Below are 26032 nucleotides of genomic sequence, written 5' to 3'. Positions count from 1 at the left end.
TTTCAGAGCATCACAGTAAGGCTCAGAATTATGATTGTACAGTGGGCCTTCTGGAGTTTCAACCAAATGTGGAAAAGAGGAGGTGTTTAACTCAGGCACAAACACTGGATGAACAAATTAGTTGTGGAAATCGAGATGAACAAAACAAAACAAAACGACTATTGAAAAGATCTTGGAGTGTTTCCGTTTCCAAGAATTTTACAGAAAAGATTTTGCCTTTATCTAAAGAATTACAACAGAGTTTAGAAAAATTAAAGCTACATTCATTATATAGAGCAAGGTGGACAATAGAACATTCTGTTTTTAACAACCAAACGTTGGAAGATATTTGGATTAAACTGAATCGAATTATCAGGCATAATGAACTTCCATCTTGTAATGCTACAATCCAGAGACATGTAAGCCAAATATGGGTTTTCTGTGACATTTTGTACTGTGAACATGTATGTAATATCCTTAAAGGAAGATTAGGTCTTAAGGGGAAAATGAATTTATTTGTTCATAAATATGGAGTGATTTTTAGTATGTAATAGAAATGAATTTTTTCCCCAGAGAATTAAATTTGTGTTCTCTGTGAGGAATGAACTGAAATAGGTGACAAATAAATTTTGGAATTTATTTTCAACTTTGGTGCAAAGTGTTTTCTTTTAGTTTTGGTTCTTCACCATTGTGGTTTGTACATTTTAGTACATCTTATGGGAAATAATTTCATATGCCTAGACAAGAGTCCATATTTTTCTTTTTTTTTTTCTTTTTAAACCCTTAACTTCTGTGTATTGGCTTCTAGGTGGAAGAGTGATGAGGGTGGGCAATGGGGGTCAAGTGACTTGCCCAGGGTCACACAGCTGGGAAGTGTCCGAGGCCGGATTTGAACCTAGGACCTCCTGTCTCTAGGCCTGGCTCTCAATCCACTGAGCTACCCAGCTGCCCCCTATATTTTTCTTTAGAAATGTATCTTTTTTATCAGTGAAGTAAAAAACTCTGGAGTCTAATGAATAACCTCCTCTGACAAAAAAAAGATTCTAAATGTTCAGTTATTCTGGCTCCCCACCTTAGAAGTCATTTTTCCTTTATTTCTGTTTTGAAAACCTCCAGGGCTGAATTTATCCTTCCAGAATTCAAGAATGTCAAAACAAAATTCAGAAAGAAAAAAGTTTTCATTATGACTCATTACTTTTCAAGTGATTAGTCTTGGATATATATCCTAGGCAGCATGGAGTAAGGGACAAAGAGCTAACCTTGAAATCAGGAAAATATTGGTTCAAAGTCCTTCTCTTTGAACTTTCCTGTTTCTCTACAAGATACCACTGTCTTCCCTGCCACCTAGACTAAAACCTCAGTGCTGTCCCAGACTCCTCACTTTCACTTACCCCACATATCCAGTTCATTGTCAAATTGGGCATATCTTCGTTCACATCTCATAAATGTCACCATCTCTCCACTCACAAAACCACTATTCTAGGACAAGTCCTAATTATCTCTCACTTGGATCTCTGAAATAGCCTAACTGGTTTCCCTGCCCCAAATCTTTCCCCACTTCAATTTGTCTTCTACTCAACCTTTTTTCTGGTTTGTCTGACTGTGTGCTCAGTAAGCCCCAGTGCTTTACTGTTGCCTCAAAGCTGAAATGTAAAGTACTTTGTCATTTAAGACTCTTCATAACCTGCCCCCTTCCCACCTTTCTAAGCTTCTTACACTTTCTTCCTTTTCCACACATTTAATAATACAACATTGGCCTGCTTGCTGATGCTCATATTCCATTTCTGGTCTCTACTAAAGTGAACTGAATAAAATAGTTTCTAATGTTAAAATGTCCATTATTAATGTACTTTTCTTTGTCCTTGAATTGTTTTCCACTAACAGTTTATTCAGCAACAACTTTTGTTAAGTTCCTTCTCTTCAAATTAGCTGTGTTTAATAGTAAGATAAATGGAGAGATTTTGAAATATGGATTCAACTCATTGAAATATAACCCCAGTTAACTGAAGTGATCAGAGAATGAATTAGTCTGGTTAACCAAAATTTGATCATTTATACCTGTCATTGTATACGTGGCAGATATGGCATTTAATATCCTAGGATTGACAAGATGTTTTTTCACATAAGAGATTTTTTTAAGCTAAATTAGATACCACCCACTGTGCCTTCTTTTCAGAGTAGAAGATTAGTATTTTAATTAGAAAGAAAATGAAGAAAAGACCCAAGTGTCCATCCTGTATTGCCTCAGCAAGATAGGTTTGGTTGTTATCACTTTTATATAAGAAATTCTATCATTTCATAATGCAGAATCAAGTTTTTGGAGAAATTAAAATCTGTGCCTTGTAGGACTTATAAAAATTATAGAAAGCAACATGGTGAAAGAGTGCTAAGTTTTAGAATCAGGGGATCTTGGCAATGCTTATTTAATGCCATATACCTTGGGCATACTTAACCTCTCTGGGCCTTGGTTTCTTTATCTGTAAACCAAGAAACTTGGACTAGATGGCCTCTTAGATCTTTACTTGCCCTAATTAGGATACCATGATCCTATTTACTATCACTATTCATAGTAGTCTAACCTATAGGCAAATAAGTAGATGTGAATTCTTCTAATAATATTGTTTTTATATTGCTCATGTAAGGCTAGGTGGCAGAGGAAAGAGCTTCAGGCCTGGAGCCAATGAAAACTCATCTTTCTGATTTCAAATCTAGCCTCAGACACTTCCTAGCTGTGTGGCCTTGGGTAATTCACTAACCTTGTTTGCCTCAGTTTGTTCATCTGTCAAATGTCTTGAAAAAGGATATGGCAAATGACTCCGCTCTCTCCTCCAAGATAACCTCAGATGGGGTCACGAAGAGTCGGACATGACTGAAATGACTGAACAATGTAAAGTTAAATTATAGAGAAGATGATTTTATTCCTACAGCTTTTGTAAAAATGTTTTTATTTTATTATTTTATTTTTTCCCAATTCTAGGGGGGAAATATTTCAACTTTTGTTTAAATTTTGAGTTTCAAATTCTCTCTCCCATCCCTCCACACCCAAATAGTATAGCAATTCTACATATGAAATCAGGCAAAACATATTTCCTTATTGGCCATGTTGAATCAAATACACACATACATACACACAGTTTTAAAAGCATGCTTCAGTCCCTGCATCTTATTTTTATTTCTTGAAAAGAGAGGAGGAACAAAATGATCATTCCTTTACCCCAATCAAAGCAATTGGCTTATACCTCTAACTTTGCGAAATCCCAGCCAACACTCCACTACATACAAATACATGCTGTTTGCAACAGCAAGTCAGGGAGGTAGGTGGTGGTGGTGGTTATAAATAAAGGTGACTGGAAACAGTCAATACTTTATATGTAATCATTCAGTAAATTCCATTGTAATTTCCAAGGAAAAGCTTTCAAGTTTATACATGATATCAATTTTGACTTAATTTCTTTCATATTCAAATATAAGTAAATAACTAAGGAATGGACAGTATGATTTGCAAAAACAGTATTCTTGCCTTGCCAACCCAGTACTCTATGGAATTTGCCCATATTTTATATTATAGACCCCACTATTAGTAGCAGACCAGGACATATATAATTACAAAGTCATTGCCCTTCAGTAACCTATAGTATAAAACTACTGAAGAATTTCCCCTTATGTACCTATGTCAACATATAGATACTATAGAAAAAATAAAATTTAAGATTTTAAACAGTACTAGTTTTATGAAGATTTTTATTATGGTTTTAAGATTAGATTTGAAGTGGCTTTTGATATGGTATATGTGTGTGTGTGTGTGTGTGTGTGTGTACACGCACATTACTTAAGATTTGAGGGAAAGCTTGGTTAAAAGCTAAATGATGGGGGGCAGTTGGGTAGTTCAGTGGATTGAGAGTCAGGCCTAGAGACAGGAGGTCCTAGGTTCAAATCTAGCCTCAGACACTTCCTAGCTGTGTTACCCTGGGCAAGTCACTTGACCCCCATTGCCCACTCTTACCACTCTTCCACCTAGGAGCCGATACACAGAAGTTAAGGGTTTAAAAAAAAAAAGCTAAAGGAGACCACGTCAAGGCATCAGGAAATATGTGAATAAATAGATGACTAATACAGTGTAATTGTTTTAAGGAAAAGGATTTTTTTTTTGCCAAACATTTTAGTCAAGTTTTAATTTGAGTAACAGCTGGCATTTCATATAGGGCTTTAGGATTTTCAAACTAAAAAATAGCCTCTTAAAATGTATTTCCAAAATACATTAGCTCCCCAAAATAGCTTTTTACAGTGAATATCATAGGTATTAACCCCATTTTATAGATGAGAAAACTGAGGCCCTAAGTTTAGTGACTTGAATTTAGCATTCTTCCCACTATAATATTCTACTTCAGAAGATTATGTTCTGATGTAAGGGTATGGACTTATCCACAAATGGAATCACTCCCAAAATCCTACTCATAAGGTATCTAAGAGATCATTTAGTCTAAAAAGGAGTTGTTTCTGCAACATTCCTGACAACTGATCGTCCTACTTCCAGGTGAAGATCTCTATAGATAGGTTACTCCTTCCAGAGGCAATTCATTCCACTTTAGGAAAATTGAAATCATTAAGAATTTTTTCCTTAAATTGAGCTAAAGTCAACCTCTGCATCTTCAGTCTACCTCTGTTTCATAGGACCAAGAAGAATACATATTCTACATGTCCTTCAAAGTCTTTAAAATAGCATATGAAAAAGCATGGGCAGGACAGGGCAGGGGCAGCTAGGTGACTCAGGATAGAGAATTAGGTCTGGAGACAGAAGGTCCTGGGTTCAAATTTGTCCTCAGAGACTTCCTAGCTGTGACTGGGCAAGTTGTTTAACCCCCATCTCCTAGCCTTTACCACTCTTCTGCCTTGGAACCAGTTTTTAAGATTCTAAATTCAAATGAATCTGAGGGTAAGGTTAAGGGTTTTTTAAAAATAAATAACATATCTTCCACTGAGTCTTCTTACATTTCAAGTAAGTACTTCCACTTCTTCAAGCTGACCTCAAGTGACATGGCTTTCTAATGTCTTAATATCTTGATCTCCTTCCCTTGGGGACACTCCACCTAAAATGGTATCAACCAAAAATGAACCTAGAACTGTAGATGTGGTCTGTACAGCAGAACTACTGTCCTATCTGTTGTTTTGGAAGCTATATTCCTGTTAATTAACTCTTTTTTTTTTTTTTAACCTTTCCATCTTAGAATCAGTGCAGTGTATTGGTTCCAAGGCAGAAGAGTGGTAAGAGATGGGCAATGGGGGTTAAGTGACTTGCCCAGGGTCACACAGCTAGAAAGTTTCTGAGGCCAGATATGAACCCAGGCAGGACCTCTCAGTAGGCTTGGCTCTGAAACCACTGAGCCACCTAGTTGCACTCCTTTCCCGCCCCCACCCCCTTTTAATGAACTCTTAAAATTGTGTTCAATTTTTTGGTTGCCTTGGCACAATGTTGCCTCACATTCTCATTAGAACCTCTAAATATTTTTCACACATACTTTTTTCTCACCATGGCTCCCCTTATCCTATGCAATTGTTGTTATAAATCCACATTTAATTTATATTTTTTGTATGTGTATAAAGTCTATTAAACATCCATTGAATAGTTCTAGCCTACCATTATAGCCTATTGTAATGTCTTTGGATTGCTATTGTCATGTAAAAGTTAGCTATTTCTTTCAAGGAATTTTTTTTTAAACCCTTACCTTCCATCTTAGAATCAATACTGTGTATTGACTCCAAGACAGAAGAGTGGTAAAGCCTAGACAATGGGGGTTAAGTGACTTGCCCAGGGTCACACAGCTGGGAAGTATCTGAGGTCAGATTTGAACCTAGGACCTCCAGTCTCTAAGCCTGGCTCTCAATCCACTGAGCTACCCAGCTACCCCCTCTTTCAAGGAATTTTTGCTAGATTAGGTAAACATCAGACACATTACTTGGGAATAGTAATCCAGGTTGTTAATGATTTTAACATTAATTAATGATCTTTTTTTTGCTTTCTAAATTTACAGTGATGAGATTGACCAAGCCTACTTTATTCACCAATATTCCAGTAACATGTGAAGACAGAGACTTACCAGGTATGCCACAGGATACTTATGTATGTTATTCTATCCTTTCTGTACCTAAAGAAATTAACATTTATGTTTTTCGTGCTCAAATCCTCATTTATTGAAACATTATAAATCCAGGTTCTGTGTAAATTGGATGGTATCAGCTTCTGTCTTATCACCAACAATTCCTAGTACTGGCCTGGAAGTGACTTGAATTTTAATTTAAGTGTATATATATATTCACATTTTATAAGAGTTAAATAATAAAAGTTTTTTTTTCTCAAGTATTCCAAATTAAAGGCTTTTCAGGAATTTTGACTATAGCTTTCTTTTTTTGAGCACTAATGAGTTTACTATATCTGTCAGCATATTTACTATACTATATATATAACATGTCTATATCATATAAATATGTGATACTGTGCATTAGAAATACCTTCATTTAGAAAAATGACCTACCTCTAAATACTGAGTTTTAAAAAAAAGACGTATTAATGATATCAAAAATTAGAAATTAGAATGTTATAAATATTGATTATAAGAGGATCATTTAATTTCCTTTGATCCTCTTTGGATTTGCACATTTTTACATCATTTGGACAATTAATCCATGATAGGTTTGTAACCAAATTTGTTTTTAAATGCCAACTATTTTTACAAGTCTATAGTTGTGTATGAGGGTTAGTGCCAAAACAGGGAACAGACCGATCGATATCATGCTAATAAATAAATAAAGCTCAGTGTATTGGTAGCATAGTAGCATGACTCTTAAATCTGAATGTAATTATATTATACTTTCATCAGAAAATATTCTTTACTTTACAATTGAGTTCATCTGGCCTAAACCCCTTATTTTGCAGAGAAGGAGACTGAGGCCTAAAATATACATGACATATATATAAAGTAGACTTCCCTGGGAGTATTTAGGCCTTTTTCTTATAAGTAAGATTTTAAAGTTATGAAAAGCACAGTTTATCTTCACTTAGTCACATCTTTAAATTAATTCATTTATTCAGCAGATATTAGTAATTTTTTTTTATATTGCCACAGGAGATCTCTTTAATCAGCTCATGAAAGATGATCCTTCCACTGTAAATGGTGCAGAAACTCTGATGCTTGGAGAAATGTTGACCTTGCCTCAGAACTTTGGGTAAGAGTTCAGTTATCAGATAAAGTATATCAAGATCCCTAGTTTATGAGCTTTGCCAACTGTTCTACACTCTTGCTTCCATGCCCTAATAAGTACTACTAAGCTAACATCTTTTAGGACCGAATTGTTTCCACAGATTTCTTCCCCCAAAATTCACCTGTATGCATTCACCAATATCCATTTGTAATCTAAGACCCAGGATAATTAAACCGCATGAAAACCCTACTCTGTAGTCCCTATGACACTGTGAAAACTAAGAGGAACAGTTAGCATTTTAATGTAGCATATGGCATATGCCAAAGAAAAGATAGAGACATGCACTACAGGAAGATCAGAACACAATTTTAAAAATACTTTCGATCTGGGAAATATTTTGTAGCACTAATAGTTTAGGTTTATAGAATGTGGTAATGAGATAGTACTTCTGGATAGGTGCAAATATAATTTTTATATCTGTAATTTCATTTGTTGTAGATAATACTTACCTTTAGATAGAGTACAATCTTTCTATAACTTAGTAGATAATCTTCATGAATAATAATGGCCTCCAAAATATATCTTCTTATGAGACCAATCTATAAAGACGTGCCTCACTAAACTTAGCTAGACTGGCCCTGAGACAGCAAATATATATTTAGCCCTCAGGCAATATCAAGAGTCTTTCTGGCTTTATAGAACCTGCTAAAAATTTATTGTGCTTAAAGAACCTTCCAGAATCCAGTCACAGCCACACCATCACGAGTTGCCTTTTGGATATCACAAACTAGATATCACATTGGCGTCTCAAACTCAGCATGTCCATGGCTTATTATCTTTTCCCTTAAAACCTTCCCTTTTTCCCAACTCTCCTGTTACTGTCAAAGGCACTGTCGTCAGTCACCTAGACTCACAACCTCAGGATTATCATCTCTTCGCTCCCATTCATCCCACATATCCAGTCTTGTCAAATCTGGTCATTTCCACCTTTAGCTCTCTCCTATACAATATCCCTTTCTCACTATTTACACAGCTATCACCATAAAACAGGCTATTAGCATCTCTCATCTAGACTATTTCAGTAGCCTTCTAATTGGTTTCCCTGCCTAATTGGCCTCTAATATTTCCTCCCCACTGTAATATAGAGAGAGGGAGTCATGTTAGTTTTTTCAAGCTTTGGTTGAGTTCTGTAATCAGTTAGGGGTTTGGAATCTTGAGAAAAAAGGTCAGTTGGTTTGGAAAACTCGTGGAGAGAGGGCAGACCAGCTGGGCGGCTTCCTTACCTATCTGTAGAATTGAAATTTAGCCTAGCTTTGAAAAAATATTTATTTAAGAATTGTTAGTTTAGAGAAACCCTTTGTATCTTCATTCCCTATATTATTTCCTACCTCCCTTCCCTTACCTTATATGTCTGTGGAGTTAATAAGGAGAGTAAATTAGAGAGGAGTTCAAATCTGTGAAGGGTTTAACTATAATTTGATAGTATTGTATATAAAGAAATTAGTCAGTCATCATTTATTCCCTTTAGATATCAAGAGCACCTTATAAACTGAGTTAAGTCAGGTCCTTGCTCAGACTCCAACTCTGCCTCCCTTCCCCCACCTGAGGTTTCTGAGACAACTGTTAGGGCTTCCTCAATCCACTTTCCTGACAAATCATCCTTTAAAGATAATAAACCCTTTTGTGTTTCAACAGACTTATTAGTATAATTTGTCAGTTAGTTATTAAGAGAGGGAAGAAGAGGGAAAGAACTAACTGGGCTTGAAGGGAAGCCGGGGTATCCATCTTGAAGGAAGGTGTAACTTCAAAACAAGTCCCTTCCTGTGAAATTAACTAAAGCCTGTAGTTAATTTCAGTTCAGTCTATTTCTCTCAGTTTGTCTCTAAGTCTAAGTCCCAGTCTGTAAAGCCTGCTATCTTTGCCTGTTAGATTAATTCTCCCTCTCCCTGAAGATCTTTGTTTCCTTTCAGTGTTATACTCCTGACTTCAGCCATATTATATCCTGAATCTCCTTATTCCAGCCTACCTGTAACCTAGATTTCCTACTTAGCAAGTCCCTGACAACCTCCTTTCAAAATCCCCTTTTACCACACACCTTTCCTCAAATTATCCCCATTACATCACTCTAATCCATCCTCCACTCAGCTGCCAAAATGATTTTCCTAAAGTGCAGGTCTGACCATAGCTCCTTCTCAGTGATCTCCAATGGCTTCTTTATTAGGATCAAATTTAAAGCACAATGTTTGGTTTTTAAAGCCCTTTACAATCTAACTCTTTTCTACCTCTCTAATCTTTTCAGCAATGGTATACCAAGTACTATTTACTAGGCATCCTTTATGTGCCAGGCATTGTGCTAACTACTAAAGGAGCTCACATTCTAATAGTAGAAGCAACATACAAAAAAAACTATATTCAAATAGAGATAATCTCAGAGGGAAGGTATCAGTGTTAAGGAGGGCTAGGAAAGGCTTCATGCAAAGGGTGAGATTTTCACTGAGACTTGAAGCCAAAACAAAACAAAAAGGAGAAAATAAAGAGGCTTCAGGGATAACCAGTGAAAATGCCTGCAGTTAGGAACTCAATTGAGTCAGAAGTGAGAGTCATATACAGGAGATGTTTTAAAGGTAAAAACAGCAGTACTTGGCAGCAGATTGGGAAGTGAGAGAATGTGAGGAATTAAGAATAAAACCATGACTACAAGACTGGGTGACTGGGAAGATGGTGGTACCCCTAATGTAGGGAAGTTAGGAAGAGGGGAGTGTTCCAACAGAAAGCTAATGTCTTCAGCATTGAAATTAACTTAGTTTAAGAAGTCTACACCCTGTTTAATAGACAGGTAGAGATTTGAGGGTCAGGAAGAGGTTAGAGCATGGCAAAAATGTCTGAGAATCATCTGCATAGAACAAATCATTGAGGGGCAGCTAGGTGGCTCAGTGGATTGAGAGAGCCAGGCCTAGAGACAGGAGGTCCTCAGCTCAAATCTGACCTCAGATACTTCATAGCTGTGTGATTCTGGGCGAGTCACTTAAACCCCATTGCTCAGTCCTTTGTAATAGAGGAATATCAGGATGTAATAAGGGAATATTGCAGGGAGGTAATAAGGGGATTAGGCTATAGGTAGTAGGGAAATTAAGGAAGAGGTATGGTTGGAATAGAGGATAGGCACTGTGGATAGGGGTTTGTGAATCCCTGAGGCAGTAAAGTGAATAAGGAAGGTATAATGGTAAAGTTGGTAAATTGAGGTGGTAGGAGAAGTAAGGGAATATCTGAGTTTAGGGAATATAAACCCTGAGGTATAAAGAGTTGCAAGGGAGAGGATGAGTTAATCTAAGGCAGGCAACAGCAGCAGGGAAACACAGACTGTATACTCAGGTTAGAGACAAACACTGAAGGGAAACAGACTGAGCCCTTCAAGTAAAAGGGACACTTTACAGAGCAAGGTTAGAGCCAGCCAAGAATGACTTGAAACTGACTTGAGGCTTCTAGTCAGTTTCACAGGTTCACTAAGGAAGGGACTAGAGGAAGTATTGAAGCTACACTTCCTCCAAAATGGATACCTTCAGCTTCCCTCAAACTCCAGAGAGAATGTTATTCCTCTCTCTCCTCCTCCCTCTCTTATTACTCAACTAATGAAGTAGCCAAAGGGTTTTGATTAAAGACAAACAGTATTTATTCTTTTTTAGGGTTGATTGGAAAGGACAGAGGATATTAGGTAACCCCAACAGCCGCCTAGAGAAAGCTTCAGGTGGGGGAAGGGAGACAGGAATGTGAGACTGAGCCTACTCAGCCCCAGGAGGGTTTGTAGCAAAAAGGGGCAGGAAAGTTGGATACAATGATTCCATAGATAAGTTTGTAACAAGGGTAAGCCCTATTTGACTAAACTATCAAGATTTGAAACTAACACTCAGATCTACTCTCCTTACAAAACTTCTCAGACATTCAGGTAGGGAAAATGAAGATGGGAATAAGGAAGGCTAGGGAGATTCAAAGGAATTAGCTAAACTAACAATTTTTAAAGGAAAAGCTGCAAAATATAGGCAGGTTTTAATCCCAAGAAGGAGCTCAAATTGACCCTGATTCTCTCCACGAGTTCCCAGGGCCAACTGACTTTCCCAATATTCTAAAACCCTTTATCAACTGACAGAAGAACTCTGCAGCAAAGCCTGCCAGGCTATTATGCACCCTCTTTGCACCACACCTTACCATTCTTCTGCCTTGGAATGGATGCACCAATAATTTTTTTTTAATGTCTTTTAATTGATCATTGAATTCATTGGAACTAATGAGGTCACCAACTTGAAATAATTTAGAACAGTGGTTCCCAAACTTTTTTGGCCTACCACCCCCTTTCCAGAAAAAATATTACTTAGCACCCCCTGGAAATTATGAAACTATTTATTGAACTCAGAATAGAATGTAATACAAAAAAAGTGTGGCCATCATTGCTCCCCCTGGATCGCTGCAGCACCCACCAGGGGGCAGTAGCGCCCACTTTGGGAATCACTGGTTTAGAAGGAAAAGCAGAGAAAACCCAGGACAGACTTGGAAGTTACTTAAATTTAGTGAGCATGACCTGGATAAAGATCCAATGAAGGATACTGAGAAGGAAGAGTCAAGCAGGCAAGTGAACAATCAGAAGAGAGCAATTATGAAAACCTAGAGAGAAAATAGTATGAGAGAAAATAAGTCTTAGCTGTCAAAGGCTGCAGAAAGGCCAAGGGGAATATGGATTGAGAAAAGATCTTGATATTTGTCACTTTGGAGAAGGGGAGTGCTAGGACCAGCTCAAACCAAAAGGACTATTAAATATTTAGTGTGAAGATTTCACTTTAGTAATCAGTAATTCAGTAATCACTTTTATTGTTTTGCTAATTACATAGACTTAAGAAAGTAATGGAGGAAATGTTAATATGTAGATTAAAACTTAAAAAGTGTATTGTGGCTCATTTTTTGTTTCAGAGAGCTCTTTTTTAAACAATTTACCACTGTTTTTGGCAAGATCAGTTTCAGTTGAATGATGAGGTAAGAAGCCAGATTATAGAGATTTAAGAGCATGAGTGGAAAGGAATGGTAGGCTTTTTCAAGTAATTTAGCCACAAAAAAGGAGGCGAAACAGTGGACAATAACTAGCTTGGATAGCCCAAGTGAGGGTTCGTGAAACATAGACATGGTGGTTATTGGTAAGGAAGTAGCCTATAGACAAATAGTGATTGAAGATAAATGAGGCACTAGGATTTCAAGAAGAGGCAGTCTACAATTGAGATGGAATGGGATCAAGGGCACATGTAGAGAGATTTGTCTTAACAAGAAAGACTTCCTTTTCATGTGAGAGGAGATAAAGTTACTGATAAAGGCTAAAGGCATCTAAATGATGTGAAATGAGAGGATGAGGAGATGAGGAGCTCATAGTGAATGGCCCTAATTTCTCATTTGAGAAGATGAGGGAACAGAAGTCATAAGAACTGTGAGGAGAGGGGGCAGCTGGGTAGCTCAATGGATTGAGAGCCAGGCCTAGAGACCAGAGGTCCTAGGTTCAAATATGACCTCAGACACTTCCCAGCCATGTGACCCTGGGCAAGTCACTTGACCCCCATTGCCTAGCCCTTACCACTCTTCTGCCTTGGAACCAATACACAGTATTGACTCCAAGATAGAAGGTAAGGGTTTAAAAAAAAAAACTGTGAGGAGAGATGAAAAGGTTTGGTGTATAGAGTGGAATAGTGAGTAGATAAGGGAGGTATAGAATTACTTTGCAATGGGAAATGCCCAGTTGAAATTAACATAAATATTTTGTGGATATATGTAATATAAATTTGTTGTGGGTCTGGTCAGCATGATTTTATGATTTTCTACAGCTTTGCTTATCAGCATTTGAGTAGGAGTGAAGGCAGAAATGGCTAAAATAGTCCAAGGCCAAAACCTGGTTGGACAAGCTCTTTGATAAGATAAGGAGGCAAGGGACTTAGAAGAGTTCAGAGTAGAGTTGAACTGGTTTCACTCAGAGGTTAAGGTGGGGCGATATAAAAATATATATCTTACATGTTCATAGTTATTTACATGTTGTCTCCACGATTAAAATATAAGAATAGTATTATTTATGGAGGATTTGGATTTATATTTAAACAGAGGAAAAAAGATTATAGTGAACTAAAGCCAGTTTTATTTTTACCAGGCAAAGATTTACTCATGAATTAAATAAAGAATGTTAAAAATGCATCTGATTCAGAGTGAACCAAGGATGCCCATTATCACTTCTGTTATTTAATATTGTTCTAGAAATGCTAGCAGTAACAATTAGAGAAGAAAAAGAAATTGAAGGGATTAAAGTAGGCAATGAGGAAACTAAACTATCACTCTTTGCAGATGATGGAAATAATTAACAACTTTAGCAAAGTTGCAGAGTACAAGATAAACCCACATAAATCATCAGCATTTCTATATTTCCAACAAAACTCAGCAGTAGGAGTTAGAAAGAGAAATTCCATTTAAAATCACTCTAGACAATATAAAATATTTAGGAATCTATCTGCCAAGACAAACACAGGAATTATATGAACACAACTACAAAACATTTTTCACACAATGAAAACTAGATCTAAACAACTGGAAAAACATTAAGCTCCTGGGTAGGATGAGCTAATGTAATAAAAATTACAATCCTACCCAAATTAATCTACTTATTCAGTGCCATACCTATCAAACTACCAAAAAAACTTTTTTATAGAATTAGAAAAAATTCTTTTCTATAAATTCTAAAAATTTTTCTAATTCTGTAAAAAATTATAACAAAGTTCATCTGGATGAACAAAAGATTAAGAATATCAAGGGAAACAATGAAAAAGAATGTGAAGGCTTTAACAGACTAGATCATAAACTGTACTATAAAGCAGTGGTCATCAAAACAATATGATAGTAGCTAAGAGACAGAAGGGTGGATAGATGGGATAGTCTATGGGTAAATGACCTCAGTAAGCTAGTATTCAGTAAACCCAAAGACCCATCCTTTGGGACAAGAACTCACTATTTGACAAAAACTTCTGGGAAAATTGGAAAACAGTATGGGAAAAATTAGGTTTAGATCAACATCTTACACCCTCTACCAAGATAAATTTAAAATGGGCAGATGATTTAAATATAATGGGAAAGGGAGGGATTTTAAGACCAAGCAAGAGATAGAGAATATTGCAAAATGTAAAATGAATAACTTTGATTATATCACATTAAAAAGTTTTTGTACAAACAAAACCAGTGCAACTAAAATTAGAAGGAAAGCAACAAAATGGGAGAACATTTTTATAACAAAACTCTTACAAAGGTTTCATTTCCCAAATATATAAGGAACTAAGTCAAATCTACAAAAAAATCAAGCCATTAATTGACAAATGGTCAAGAGACATGAATAGGCAGTTTTCAAATAATGAAATAAAAACTATCAATAAGCACATGAAAAAATGTTCTAAATCCCTCCTAAAACAACTCTTAGGTACCACTTTACACCTAGCAGACTGGCCAATATGACAGCAAAGGAAAGTGATAAATATTGGAGGGGATATGGCAAAATTGGTGCAATAATACACTGCTAGTAGAGTTGTGAATGGATCCAACCATTCTGGAGGGATTTGGAACTATGCACAAAGGGCTTTAAATGAATGCCTGCCCTTTGATCCAGCCATACCACTGCTGGGTTTGTATCCCAAAGAGATAATAAGGAAAATGACTTGTACAAAAATACTCATAGTCACACTCTTTGTGGTGGCAAAAAATTGGAAAATAAGGGGGTGTCCATCTATTGGGGAATGGCTGAACAAATTGTGAAATCTAATGGTGATGGAATATTATTGTGCTGAAAGGAATAATGAATTGGAGGAATTTTATGTGAACTGGAAAGACTTCCAGGAATTGATGAAGAGCGAAAGGAGCAGAACCCTGAGAACCATATACACAGAAACTGATACATTATGGCACAATAGAATATAATAGACTTTTCTACCAGTAGCAATGCAATGACCCAGGATAATTCAGAGGAACTTAGGAGAAAGAATGCTATTCCACATCCAGAGAAAGAACTGTGGGAATGGAAATGCATTAGAAAAATGTGTGATAGGGATATGATTGGGGTTTTGATGTTAAAGGATAATGCTACTACAGATATGAATAATACAAAAATAGGTTTTGAACAATGATACATGTATATAACCCAGTGGAACTGCTTGTCAGATTTGGGAGGGGGGAGGAAAGAGCCTAGGGGGGGGAGGAGCCACAATCATGAACATGTAACCATTGAAAAATATTCTAAATAAAAAAAGGGGACTGGGGTGGGTGGGCGGGAATGTATCTGATTCCCTGAAGATCAATAACTTAGTGAAGGCATAAGATCATTTCAAAAACGTAAAACTTCACTTTGCTGGTCCCTTTAGACAAAAGCCCCAGGACATGGCAGGGATCTGATTTTAGCTACTACCATTGTGGCTTAGGAGATGGGTAACTTTGTACATCAGCAAAAGACAACTAGATAGTATTTTATAGACTAACTCAATATTTCAAATGGCCTTAGGACATAGATGGGTGCAGGGATAGTGCTTTTTGTGGCCAGCATCTCTCAGTGCATGAATTGCTGTAGCTCTTGTCCAGGTAAAGGTTTCCATATGCCTTAGTATGATGTATTTATATTTGTACTGAAGCAGCTTAATTCCTAAATGCTGTTTTTCCTTTGGACAGAAACATATTTTTGGGAGAAACTTTTTCCAGTTATATCAGTGTTCACAATGACAGCAACCAAATTGTAAAGGACATATTGGTAAAGGTAAGTAACACTTTGTCTGAATGTTTTTGAGTAAAAGTGTATTTTCCTGTCCTTTCATCAGTTACTTGTTTCCTTTGTTGTAAGTATACTTTAGAAATCTCAATATGACATCAGTCCTAAAAAAAAATAGAGGATACTTCTAGAGGATATTGTGTTAGAATAGAAGATGTGCAGTATTGGGATCAGGAGAGCTGTGTCTGAGTGCCAGCTCTTCCTCTAATTACCTTGGGCAGAGGGCTCAGTCTCTCTCACCTCCAGTTTTTCCTCTGAAAAGTAAGGGAAAAGATGATCTGTAAAGTTTCTTTGTAATTCTAGGAATCTCAGTATTTGGAAGTAAGATTTAATCTTGGCTTTAAAGGAAAGATTGGACTTAGGTAAATAGACAAGAGGAAAGAAGACATTCCAGGACAGTGGAAAGAAAGTTGTAGCAATCCCTCTGATGGCTAAAAGTTCTCCTTTCTCTCTCTAGATGTCTTTCCTGTTCTGTTGACTAAGCCTCAGAAGCTGTATCTCAGGCAGGAATTTAGGGATTAACTCCAGTTAGTTATCTTTAAACCTTCTTCCATTCCAGACCTCTAGCTCACCACAACCCTTTCTTGAAACCTTCCTATTAAAACAACACTAACCTAGGAACCCTGTCTTCCTAACACAGAAGGAAGATGATGATACTTACAGATTAGAGGTAGAAGCAACCATGGAGATCAAGTAGTCTAACTCTTTTCATTTTACAGATGAAGAACTGAGACTGTAAAAAATCTACCTTATGACTTAGATCACACAACTAACAGAGATTAGATTAGGAATTGAATAATAAGCTATTGACAGGCAACCAGAGTTCTGAAGTAATCCTTAGCATAGTAAAAGGATCTAGCAGGAAATAGGACTCCCTTGCTTCCACCTGCTATGATCTCACTAGGCAATGCCTGTAACTGTACTTAGCTCTTAGAAATATTAAATGTGGGGGTAATTAATATTAAATTAGGGGGCTCAGAGGATTGAGAGCCAGGCCTAGAGATGAGAGGTCCTGTGTGACCTCAGCTTCTTCCTAGCTGTGTGACCCTGGGCAAGTCACTTAACCCCCATTACCTAGCCCTTACCACTCTTCTGCCTTGAAAACCAATACATTAATATTGATTCTAAGACAGAAGGTAATGATTTTTTAAAAAAGAAAAGAAAGAAATATTAGATGTAAAACAGAAATTATTTATTTTCTCGAGATATGAAAACACTTTAAGGGATAAGATGTATCAGTACTTAGCTTTGCTGCTTGCCTTTTGACAGAAAGAATGTATGTGCTTTAGCAAATAAACCAGTTTGGTTGAATCGGGTGGCTTTTTTAGAATACTGGAAAATAAAATTGAAAAAAGCCTAGAAACCATATTATAGAATATTAGACATAACATGCTATGGAGTTCAGACTTCATTCTATAGGCTTAAAACATATTATTTTAAAATGGTTATTTATCTACACCCTCGTAGGACAGAAAAATAAAGGAATAGATCAGTGGAGTAGTATGACTATACCAGACACCCAATAAAATGTATGCTAAAGATGAGAGTCATAAGTTCTAAGAAAATAATAACTGGGAGAAAGATTCATTATTTAAAAAATGACCTCAGAAAGTTGGTTAAATTTTTGAACCTACATCTTATATCACCTATGCTGATAAATTCCAGCTGGATAAAATACTTAACTTTTAAAAACTATGGAAAATATGGAAGAAAATGGAATAAAGTGCTTATCTCAGTTGTGGAAGGTAGATAAATTTTTTTTTTAATTCAGTGGGAAATTAGTAAGAGCAAGATAGATATGTTTGATTACATTTTTAAAATTCCACACAACAAAAAACTACAAATTAGGAATGGTATTTATAGCAGATGTGACAGTAAAAACTTGACAATGAAAATATACACAGATCTGTTTAAAAGTCACAATAATTTACACTTCATAGTTGATCTGGCAATATCCAGTAAATATTACCACTACCACTACCCCCCCAAAAAAAGTCCTTTGACCAGGGTATAACCTGAAAGTGTCGTCAAGAACAAAAGAGCTATCTGTTCAAAATTTTCATAGCAGCATTATATGAAATTGTGAGAAAAAAATTTACCAGTTGCAACCCAACAACCCACTAATAAGATTAGTTAAATGGCACTAGATTAATGTAATGAAATATAATGCAATTAAGCCTGAGAGTAATGACAACAGCAAAAAGATCTGGAAAGATTTTTATGAAACAATTAGAGCAAAAAAACTAGAAAAAAGAAAAAAACCCAAACCAAGACCATTCAAGGAAAACCTCAGTGGGAATAAATGCACTCTGATGGAGACTTACAATGAGTGATTTAAAACATATTGATGCTTTGTAAGTTTGTGAATTTTGATGTTTAGAATTAGGTTTCTAAAACATTTAATTCATTTTTTAAAACTAGCACTACTTTTTGTTTTAAATTTAAATAAGATATATATGGACAGAATTATGTAAATCTTAGGGTCCTTTGTAAATATGCACTGCTGTTGTTTTTTAAAATTCTTATTATGTCTAAAGACCACAATGTAATGATTAAGTATAAATGAATCATAAATATAAAATCAGGATTTCCTTTGATATAAATTTGTTTACTTTAAAGTATAGTTAAATTATATTTAGAGCCTTACAATCATTTCCTTTCCTTATTTTTCCCCTCTATTTCCCTTCATAATGTAATGCCTCTTCTTCAACTCAATTGGCTTATTCCAGGTCCCCCAAACACACCCAGCCAGGCCTTTTCTCCTTTAGTTTGGTGGTTGTTCTACCCACCCCCTTCCACCCATCCACATCCTACTCAGCCTTGAACTCAAAAGCTCTCCCCGACCACCTTTGCCAGAAGCTCCCTTTTCTCTTTTCTAAAGTTGTTTGTCACTTTTGTGTCTGATTCATTTAATAATTACTTTTGAGTCATCTCTTGGGTTCCTCTCTTCAACTAATACATCTTTTGTTCAATTTTTTATGTATTAAAGCCTTAGAAACTATGGAAAATATGGAAGAAAATGGAATAAGTATTTATTTCAATTGTGGAAGGTGGATTAACTTCTTTGAATTCAATGGGAAATTAGTAGGGGCACCCTAGATGTTGTGAATTCTTCAGGGTCAGAGATCATGTTCTGCTCTTTGACAAACAGATAACCGTTATGTTTTAACTTTGAATATAAGCAGTGTGAGTTTGTTTACATATAAAGGATTTTTCTTTGAAATAATTCAGAGAGCTAGTCCGTAATGAAGACATCTATGCTTTACTATCCTGGCTTTGACTTTATATTGTCTGAAAGTGCCATCTTGTTTAAAAGATCTGTTCTGAATAATTTTTAGAAGTTGAAAATCTTTTAAAATTGCACACTGTCTTCTGAAGTTTTTCCTCCTCTTTCAAGGCTGATCTCCAGACAAGTTCTCAACGTTTAAATCTTTCAGCTTCCAATGCTACAGTTGCGGAACTTAAATCTGATTGTTGTATTGATGATGTCATCCACCATGAAGTGAAAGAAATTGGAACACATATGTAAGGAACCTTTAAACATAATCTCTTTGTCTCTTTCCCTCTCCTCTAAATATGTGTATATACACACATTTACCTATATGTATAGGTATCTATCATCTGAAAAACTTATTAATTAAAGCTTTTACCTTATATAGGCAGTTTATAATGTGTTCTTTTTATGTGATAAGAGTTATACATCTAAGTACATTTTTGTAGTCACTTGTAATAAATCTATTTTAAAACTAAGAGATTATCAGAATTTGGAACTGAAAATGTTAGAAAACATGCCAAAAATTGTTTTTACATGTAATTGGGGGAAAAATATCCCTCCCCAATTTTTAAAAAACAAAATCATATCCCAAAAAAAGAGAGATTATCTGAATTATAGCAAGATCGGAAGACAGAAAAATACTTGATTAATGAAAGTGAGATCTTATGAGGGATGCAAAGAAGAATCAAACAACTCTTACCCTCATGAAGCCTATAATTTGGGCTCATAACCAGCACAGGATTTTAAACAGTAACATTTAAATCATTCCTAAGAAACATAAGAAATTGTGCAGTAGATGCTTCATGAGCTTTAACTAAAACTACCTTTCCAAAAGACCCTGAGCATCCCACTATCCCCTCCAAACATCTCTTTTGGAGAAACAAAAACCTTCCACATATTTTTGAAATGTCACCATTCACCCTATTGGTTTTGTAATTAATTCACTGTTATATTCAATTATTTTTACAGGTAATACAAATTTGAACCAGAGATGTTATGAAACACTTAATATAGATCTTTTGAAATGTGTATAAAATGCCAATTAACAATATTGCATGGCTGTTACTTTAAATTATACACATACTAAAGTCTGATCCAAACACATAAAACTAACCAGTGAAAACAAATGAGGAGCCAAACTGAAGCACTCTGAAAGCCACCAAGCCCTGTAACCTTTGCCTTTTTTGTGTTCATGTATAAATAAACATTTCTTCTTCCTCTCAGGCAAAAGTCTAACTTAATATTAATGTTAATCTTCTTAAAAATTCTAGCCCTTTAAGTTAGGTTAAAAACATGACTACACATTGTCAGAATTCTTTTTAATGTTTTAATTCTTAACTAAAGCATGGGAATTACAAGCATTTTCTGAGTCTTTTTTGTACTTAACTTTTCAAATGGCATACTAGCTATTTGAAAGTAAAGGATTAAGGAATGAGGTAAGGAAGTGGTGTTATGAAGAAAAGCATCTCATCTTACTGAACAAAAAGTTATTGTGTAAAATAAAGTCCTGATTGCTAGAATATGAGATCTTTGCTGTGTTACCTTAGGCAAGTCACTCACCTATTCCTGCCTTTTTTCTTCTATAAAACAAACAGGCATCTAAGCTCTTTTCATTCTATGATGTTGGCTCTTATAAGTGAAGAGTACTGGAGGTTATGATTTTGGTAGAACAGCTGCATCTATCCTATTTTTTCCCTATTTTTTTTTATTATATATTTAGTAGCAATCACCACCCACAAAAAATTTTTTTTAACAAATGAATTTTTAAAAATGTACAAAACACAAACTTGACATTGTTTACAATTTGTTTAAAAATATTATATATGCTAATGTAAATATCCTCTGCTTTTGAGTTCCCTTTGGATTTGTGTCATTTTGATCCTTTTTTCTCTTGATTTTGAGACTTTTAATGTAATTATAGTATCTATTGTTTTCATTCTCTTTTCATTTCCATATATTTCCCTTATTTTTATTATATTTCTAATAGTTGTCATTTTTAATAACATAATATAATCCATTACATTCACAATCTATTCAGCCATTTCTCCCAAGCATTGCATTTGTGTTTTCTTTTTCAATTATTTGTCATTACAAACAAAACTTATGTGAATATTTTCATACATACACAGCTTTTTACCCTCTCAATAATGTCCTTAGGGCCAAATCCTAGTAATGGGATCCCTTGATCAATGAGTATGAACAGCTTTACAACTCTTAATATATATTTCCATCTTGTTTTCTTAAAAAGGGTTCACAACTGCTCTAGCAGTGTAATTTAGATCTGTTTCTCCATGTAAGACTTTTGCAGAATATTTATGCTCTCTAAACCATTATTGTCCAACAAGAAACTATGTTTGGATGTGTGTATGCTCAGACTTAGATCTACTACTAGCCTCCTGCATATCTTATACATTTTAAAAGTAATATTGAGAACCACACAGTTGGAACTAGTTCAGAATGACTATATCAGATATCTCTCTCTATTTCAGCTTGGTGTGTGCAGTTAGCTACACTACTCAGAGTGGAGAAAAGATGTACTTTAGGAAATTCTTCAAATTTCAGGTATTGCATTTAATTAAAATAGGCTACATAGCCATAAGATACAATTGTTTATTCATCTCATATCATAGACCCTGTTACTCTGCTGTGAATACCAAAATGTACAAAACAAAGTGCGTAGTTTCAGGCATATTCAGGCTAGAAAAGAAAATGGGATTAAATTAAGCTGAATAAAAACAGGATAGCATGAGCAATATTTTTATAATGAAACTACCAAAATTTTCAACAAAAAGCATATTCTTGATTGAGTAGTCATGATAAGTATAGATGCTACAGAATATAGCATAAAGAACAATCCAAGCCAGATAAGTTGAGTTTAACATGTTGTATGTAACTCACTAGTTAAGATATTTGTAATCATTTTGATAAATTATCTGGACAAATACATACATGCCTTTTCACTGTGGAGAGGTGAAATGATGGTCTTCAAACAGCATGTACTTTGTGTTTTTCTTTTCAATCATCTTGAGAGCCTTATTTATTTAAATTTTAAAGAGTTTTAAAAACATTTTATTCAATTCTTAATTAAACTTTATACCATAATAGCATTCTTTGAAGTGCAGAAAAGACAAAATCCTTATCTAAATTACATGCTTTATTCAATTAGGTTCTTAAACCATTGGATGTGAAAACCAAGTTCTATAATGCAGAGGTAAGTATTGGATTTCTTCCTCAAGGTTTTTGGTATTTAATGAGATTTTTTAAATTAAATATTAAGATCTTGTTTTATTTTTTTAAAATCCATAGGTTTCCTTTTCCCTCACATCTCAAAAAAACTGCTAATCTGACTATGCTTATGAAAAATGAGTTAACACTTTAATCAATAGATAAAATAAAGTAGATATTAAGCTTCTAATCCATTATTCCCCCCATTTTTTAACTTAAAGAAATGTTAGAGGGCTATTGCAGTAGAATATGTACAACTTTCATTGTGAATGTTGTTTTATTTCCTTTCCATGAAATGCCTTTCCTATAATTCTCCTTAGCTATTACTTAAAATAGTGTTAATATATACTAACTGTTGTTAATAAGAACCTAGTAAACACTTCTGAAAGCTGTAAAAATGAACTAGACACTGCCTTACCACATAAACTTCTCATATTAACTTCCCATATATGCTGGCAGACGGAATACTGAAATAGGAGAGGGAGTTTGAACTGGAAAGTTTAAGGATTGCTATATTTAAGTTAAACCTGTTCTTGATAATTGTTTAGGAAGATTGGTCATGTAAGAAAGAGAAGAGCTGCTTTTAGGATAAAACTGGTCAGAAGTAAGGCCAGTAGAATCTACAAAAGAGTGTCTCTGTTCCCTCATTGGACTCCATTAATTCATTTTCAATTTTGTTTCTTATGCTACTATTCCCATTGGGTCTCTAAATCTCAAGGAGTTCCAGTTAACAGTGGGGAAATTCTTAACATGATGAGTATAATATTATAGGGAATACCTTACAGAATCCCTGCATTTTGAATTTTAAAATATCTACCTGCTATTCCAAAACCTGACCAAAAAAATTTGTAATAATTTTTCAAACATCATCAACAAATATTTATCGAATACAACATGGCACTAGAGATATAACAATATGGTGACCATATTTTGTGAACAGAAAATCAGAACAAGTAGTTTGACAAAATATGTTTTACAAAGCCTCATTAAAAGTACACTTTCTTTTCATAAAATCAGAGACTTTTCTGGAAAACTTGGGCTTTATGGCCCCAGGGAAGATTTCAAATCTAAAGGAATCCAATCAGAAAAAAAGTAAGAATTTGTCTGGCCTCATAAGAAACATAGAACAGGGGGCAGCTGGATAGCTCAGTGGATTGAGAGTCAGGCCTAGAGACAGGAGGTCCTAGGTTCAAATCCAGCCTCAGACACTTCCCAGCTGTGTGACCCTGGGCAAGTCACTTGACCCCCATTGCCCACCCTTACCACTCTTCCACCTAGGAGCCAATACACAGAAGTTAAGGGTTTAAAAAAAAAAAAAGAAAGAAAAAGAAACATAGAACATAGATGTGAAGAGGGAAGAGGCCATTTCAAACAAGGACAATTATATGAGGAAGATCACAAAGGTGGAAATATACATAGCATATTCAGAGAACAGTGAACAGACCAGGTTAGCTAGATTGCAGAGTTTAGGAGTAGAGGGAGAGGTTTGAAATACAATTGGTATCATTTATTTGTTATTTCTTCTTGCTAAATTGTGACCCCAGCATTCTTATTATTAATCATATACCATGCAATAATCATGTCCTATAACCAACCATTCAGTCTCATTAAACTTAAAATGCTCTTATCTCTCTGCCACTTTCTATCTCTCCTTTCTCTCTCTGTCACTTTTCTCTCCTTTCTTTTCTCTCCCTTCTCTCCTCTCTCCTCTCCTTTCTCTCTCATCTCTTCTTCTTTCCCCTCTGTCTTTTCTGTCACTTTCTCTTCTCTTCTCTTCTCTTCTCTTCTCTTCTCTTCTCTTCTCTTCTCTTCTCTTCTCTTCTCTCCTCTCTTTTACCTCCTCTCCTTCACTTTCTTGCCTCTCTTCACTCAGTCTCTCTACTGTTAGAGGATTCAGACACAGATAGCATGAAGGGGAAATATCTTAAAGAATAGATTTGTTATAGCAGTCATAGATCATAGAAAAATCAGTTCAGAGCTGAAAGGATCCTCCAATGGCAATTCCTTCATCTTATGGATGAATGGGAAAGCCTTTTTAAGGGTGTATGAATATTTGCATTTTTTACTGATACAATGATTTGGCTATGAGACTGTTTTGAGGTGATAGCATATATAGCACTGAGTTTAGTTTCCATCTTTAAAAGAAAGTGTTAGATCACTGAGGTTTTTGTTTTCCTTAAGAGTTTGAAAATTTTTTGAATCCCAGCTCTGACTCCTAATTTCTTTCCAGGACCTTGGGTGCTTCCCATAACCCTTTGACACTCATTTTGCTCATCTATCAAGTGAGGTGTTGTACTAGATGATCCCTAACTTTCTGGCTTTAACTTTATAATCCTATGAACAAAATTTGTTCAGAAATTATTTATATACATAATTCTTAATCTAAAGTTTCCTGACAAGTTTTAATTTTTAAATTTTGTAAAAAAAATTTTTTTAACCAGACCTACACTCTCATTAGAGTAGGACCTTCCCAATAAGGAAATTGTACCAGTATATAGATTGATAACTGCCTTGTAACTTAAAGACTCATTAGAGAGTTGCCTGGGACTTTGAAGTGTTAATGACTTGCCCAGGGTTATGTATAGCCTATATGTGTCAGAGGCCTGAGCCTAAGTCTTCCTCACTGAGCCTAATTCTCTTTTCATTATGCCATGTTGCCTTTCAAACCCTTTAAGTTCTTAAACAAATATTTCTTTAGGAAACACTGCTAAAACCAGGTGGCAAACAACTCATGGGCTAGTTAGTCATTTTTCCGGTATTTGGTTTTGACTTTTAGGTACTCAACGTCCAGTCAATGATATCCACTCCATGCTGACATTGGCTAAGAAAGAGGATAGACATGATAACATTAATCATTGGTGTCATGTAAACTATCATATTACTGCCAGTGTTGTATAGTGTGTACCTTTCTCCCATGTCTCCCTCACCCTAGTCTAATAATTGCTCTGTTGAAATCCTGGGCCAAGCATACCTCGTTATCCTTATATTTATATTTATCTAATGAGTGGTCTACAGGGTTTTCCCCAACAATTTTATATATACATATATTTTTTGTTTGTTTGGGGTTTTTAGAGCTTTTTTCTCAACAGTTTTATACATGTGTGTGTTTTATTTTGTTTTTTTTTAGACCCTTACCTTCTGTTCTAGTATGAACTCTTAAAGTCAGAAGAGTAAGAATTGGGCAATTGGATTAAGTCACTTGCCCAAAGTCACACAGCAAGGAATGGTCTGACACTATAATTTGAACCCAGGACCTCCCATATCCAGGCCTGTCTCTCTATTATTCATTGTGCAACTTAGATGCCCCCAATAATTATATTAGCCCATGTGAATAAACATCGGGAAGAGAAGCTTCAGGAACAATCTAGCAATGGTCTGTAGGTTATGAGAGGCCCTTATACCAGATAGGGACCTCTGTCCCTGCTAAAAGCAGAGAAAGAACAAATGAGCTTATAACTATGACATACTGATGATATGTGAATATGGAAGGAAAAAATCATTGAGTTAAGAAAGGTTTTGAAGTCAAAGAAGGTCATTAAAAA

General features: G+C 35.4%; 2 protein-coding genes across 5 annotated transcripts in view; both read left to right on the top strand.

Moving 5' to 3' along the window:
• SHLD3 (shieldin complex subunit 3) overlaps window positions 1–625 on the top strand; it is a 6710-nt gene extending 6085 nt beyond the window's left edge. Inside the window, exon 2 of the mRNA XM_044658983.1 lies at window positions 7–625. Coding sequence (XP_044514918.1) covers window positions 7–530 — 524 coding nt within the window. The 3' untranslated portion in view covers window positions 531–625. The remainder of the gene's footprint in view (window positions 1–6) is intronic.
• Window positions 1–26032, top strand: part of TRAPPC13 (trafficking protein particle complex subunit 13) — a 42302-nt gene that overhangs the window by 6377 nt on the left and 9893 nt on the right. For all 4 annotated transcript variants that reach the window (XM_044663542.1, XM_044663534.1, XM_044663525.1 and 1 more), the window contains exons 2-7: window positions 6009–6077; window positions 7101–7200; window positions 15895–15979; window positions 19389–19516; window positions 21755–21827; window positions 22432–22476. In XM_044663542.1, coding sequence (XP_044519477.1) covers window positions 6009–6077; window positions 7101–7200; window positions 15895–15979; window positions 19389–19516; window positions 21755–21827; window positions 22432–22476 — 500 coding nt within the window. The remainder of the gene's footprint in view (window positions 1–6008; window positions 6078–7100; window positions 7201–15894; window positions 15980–19388; window positions 19517–21754; window positions 21828–22431; window positions 22477–26032) is intronic.

Source organism: Gracilinanus agilis, chromosome 1 (assembly GCF_016433145.1).
Source record: "Gracilinanus agilis isolate LMUSP501 chromosome 1, AgileGrace, whole genome shotgun sequence".
Classification (NCBI taxonomy): Eukaryota; Metazoa; Chordata; class Mammalia; order Didelphimorphia; family Didelphidae; genus Gracilinanus; species Gracilinanus agilis.
Note: the sequence above shows the minus strand (reverse complement) of the source record. Positions and strands in the feature narration are given on the sequence as shown.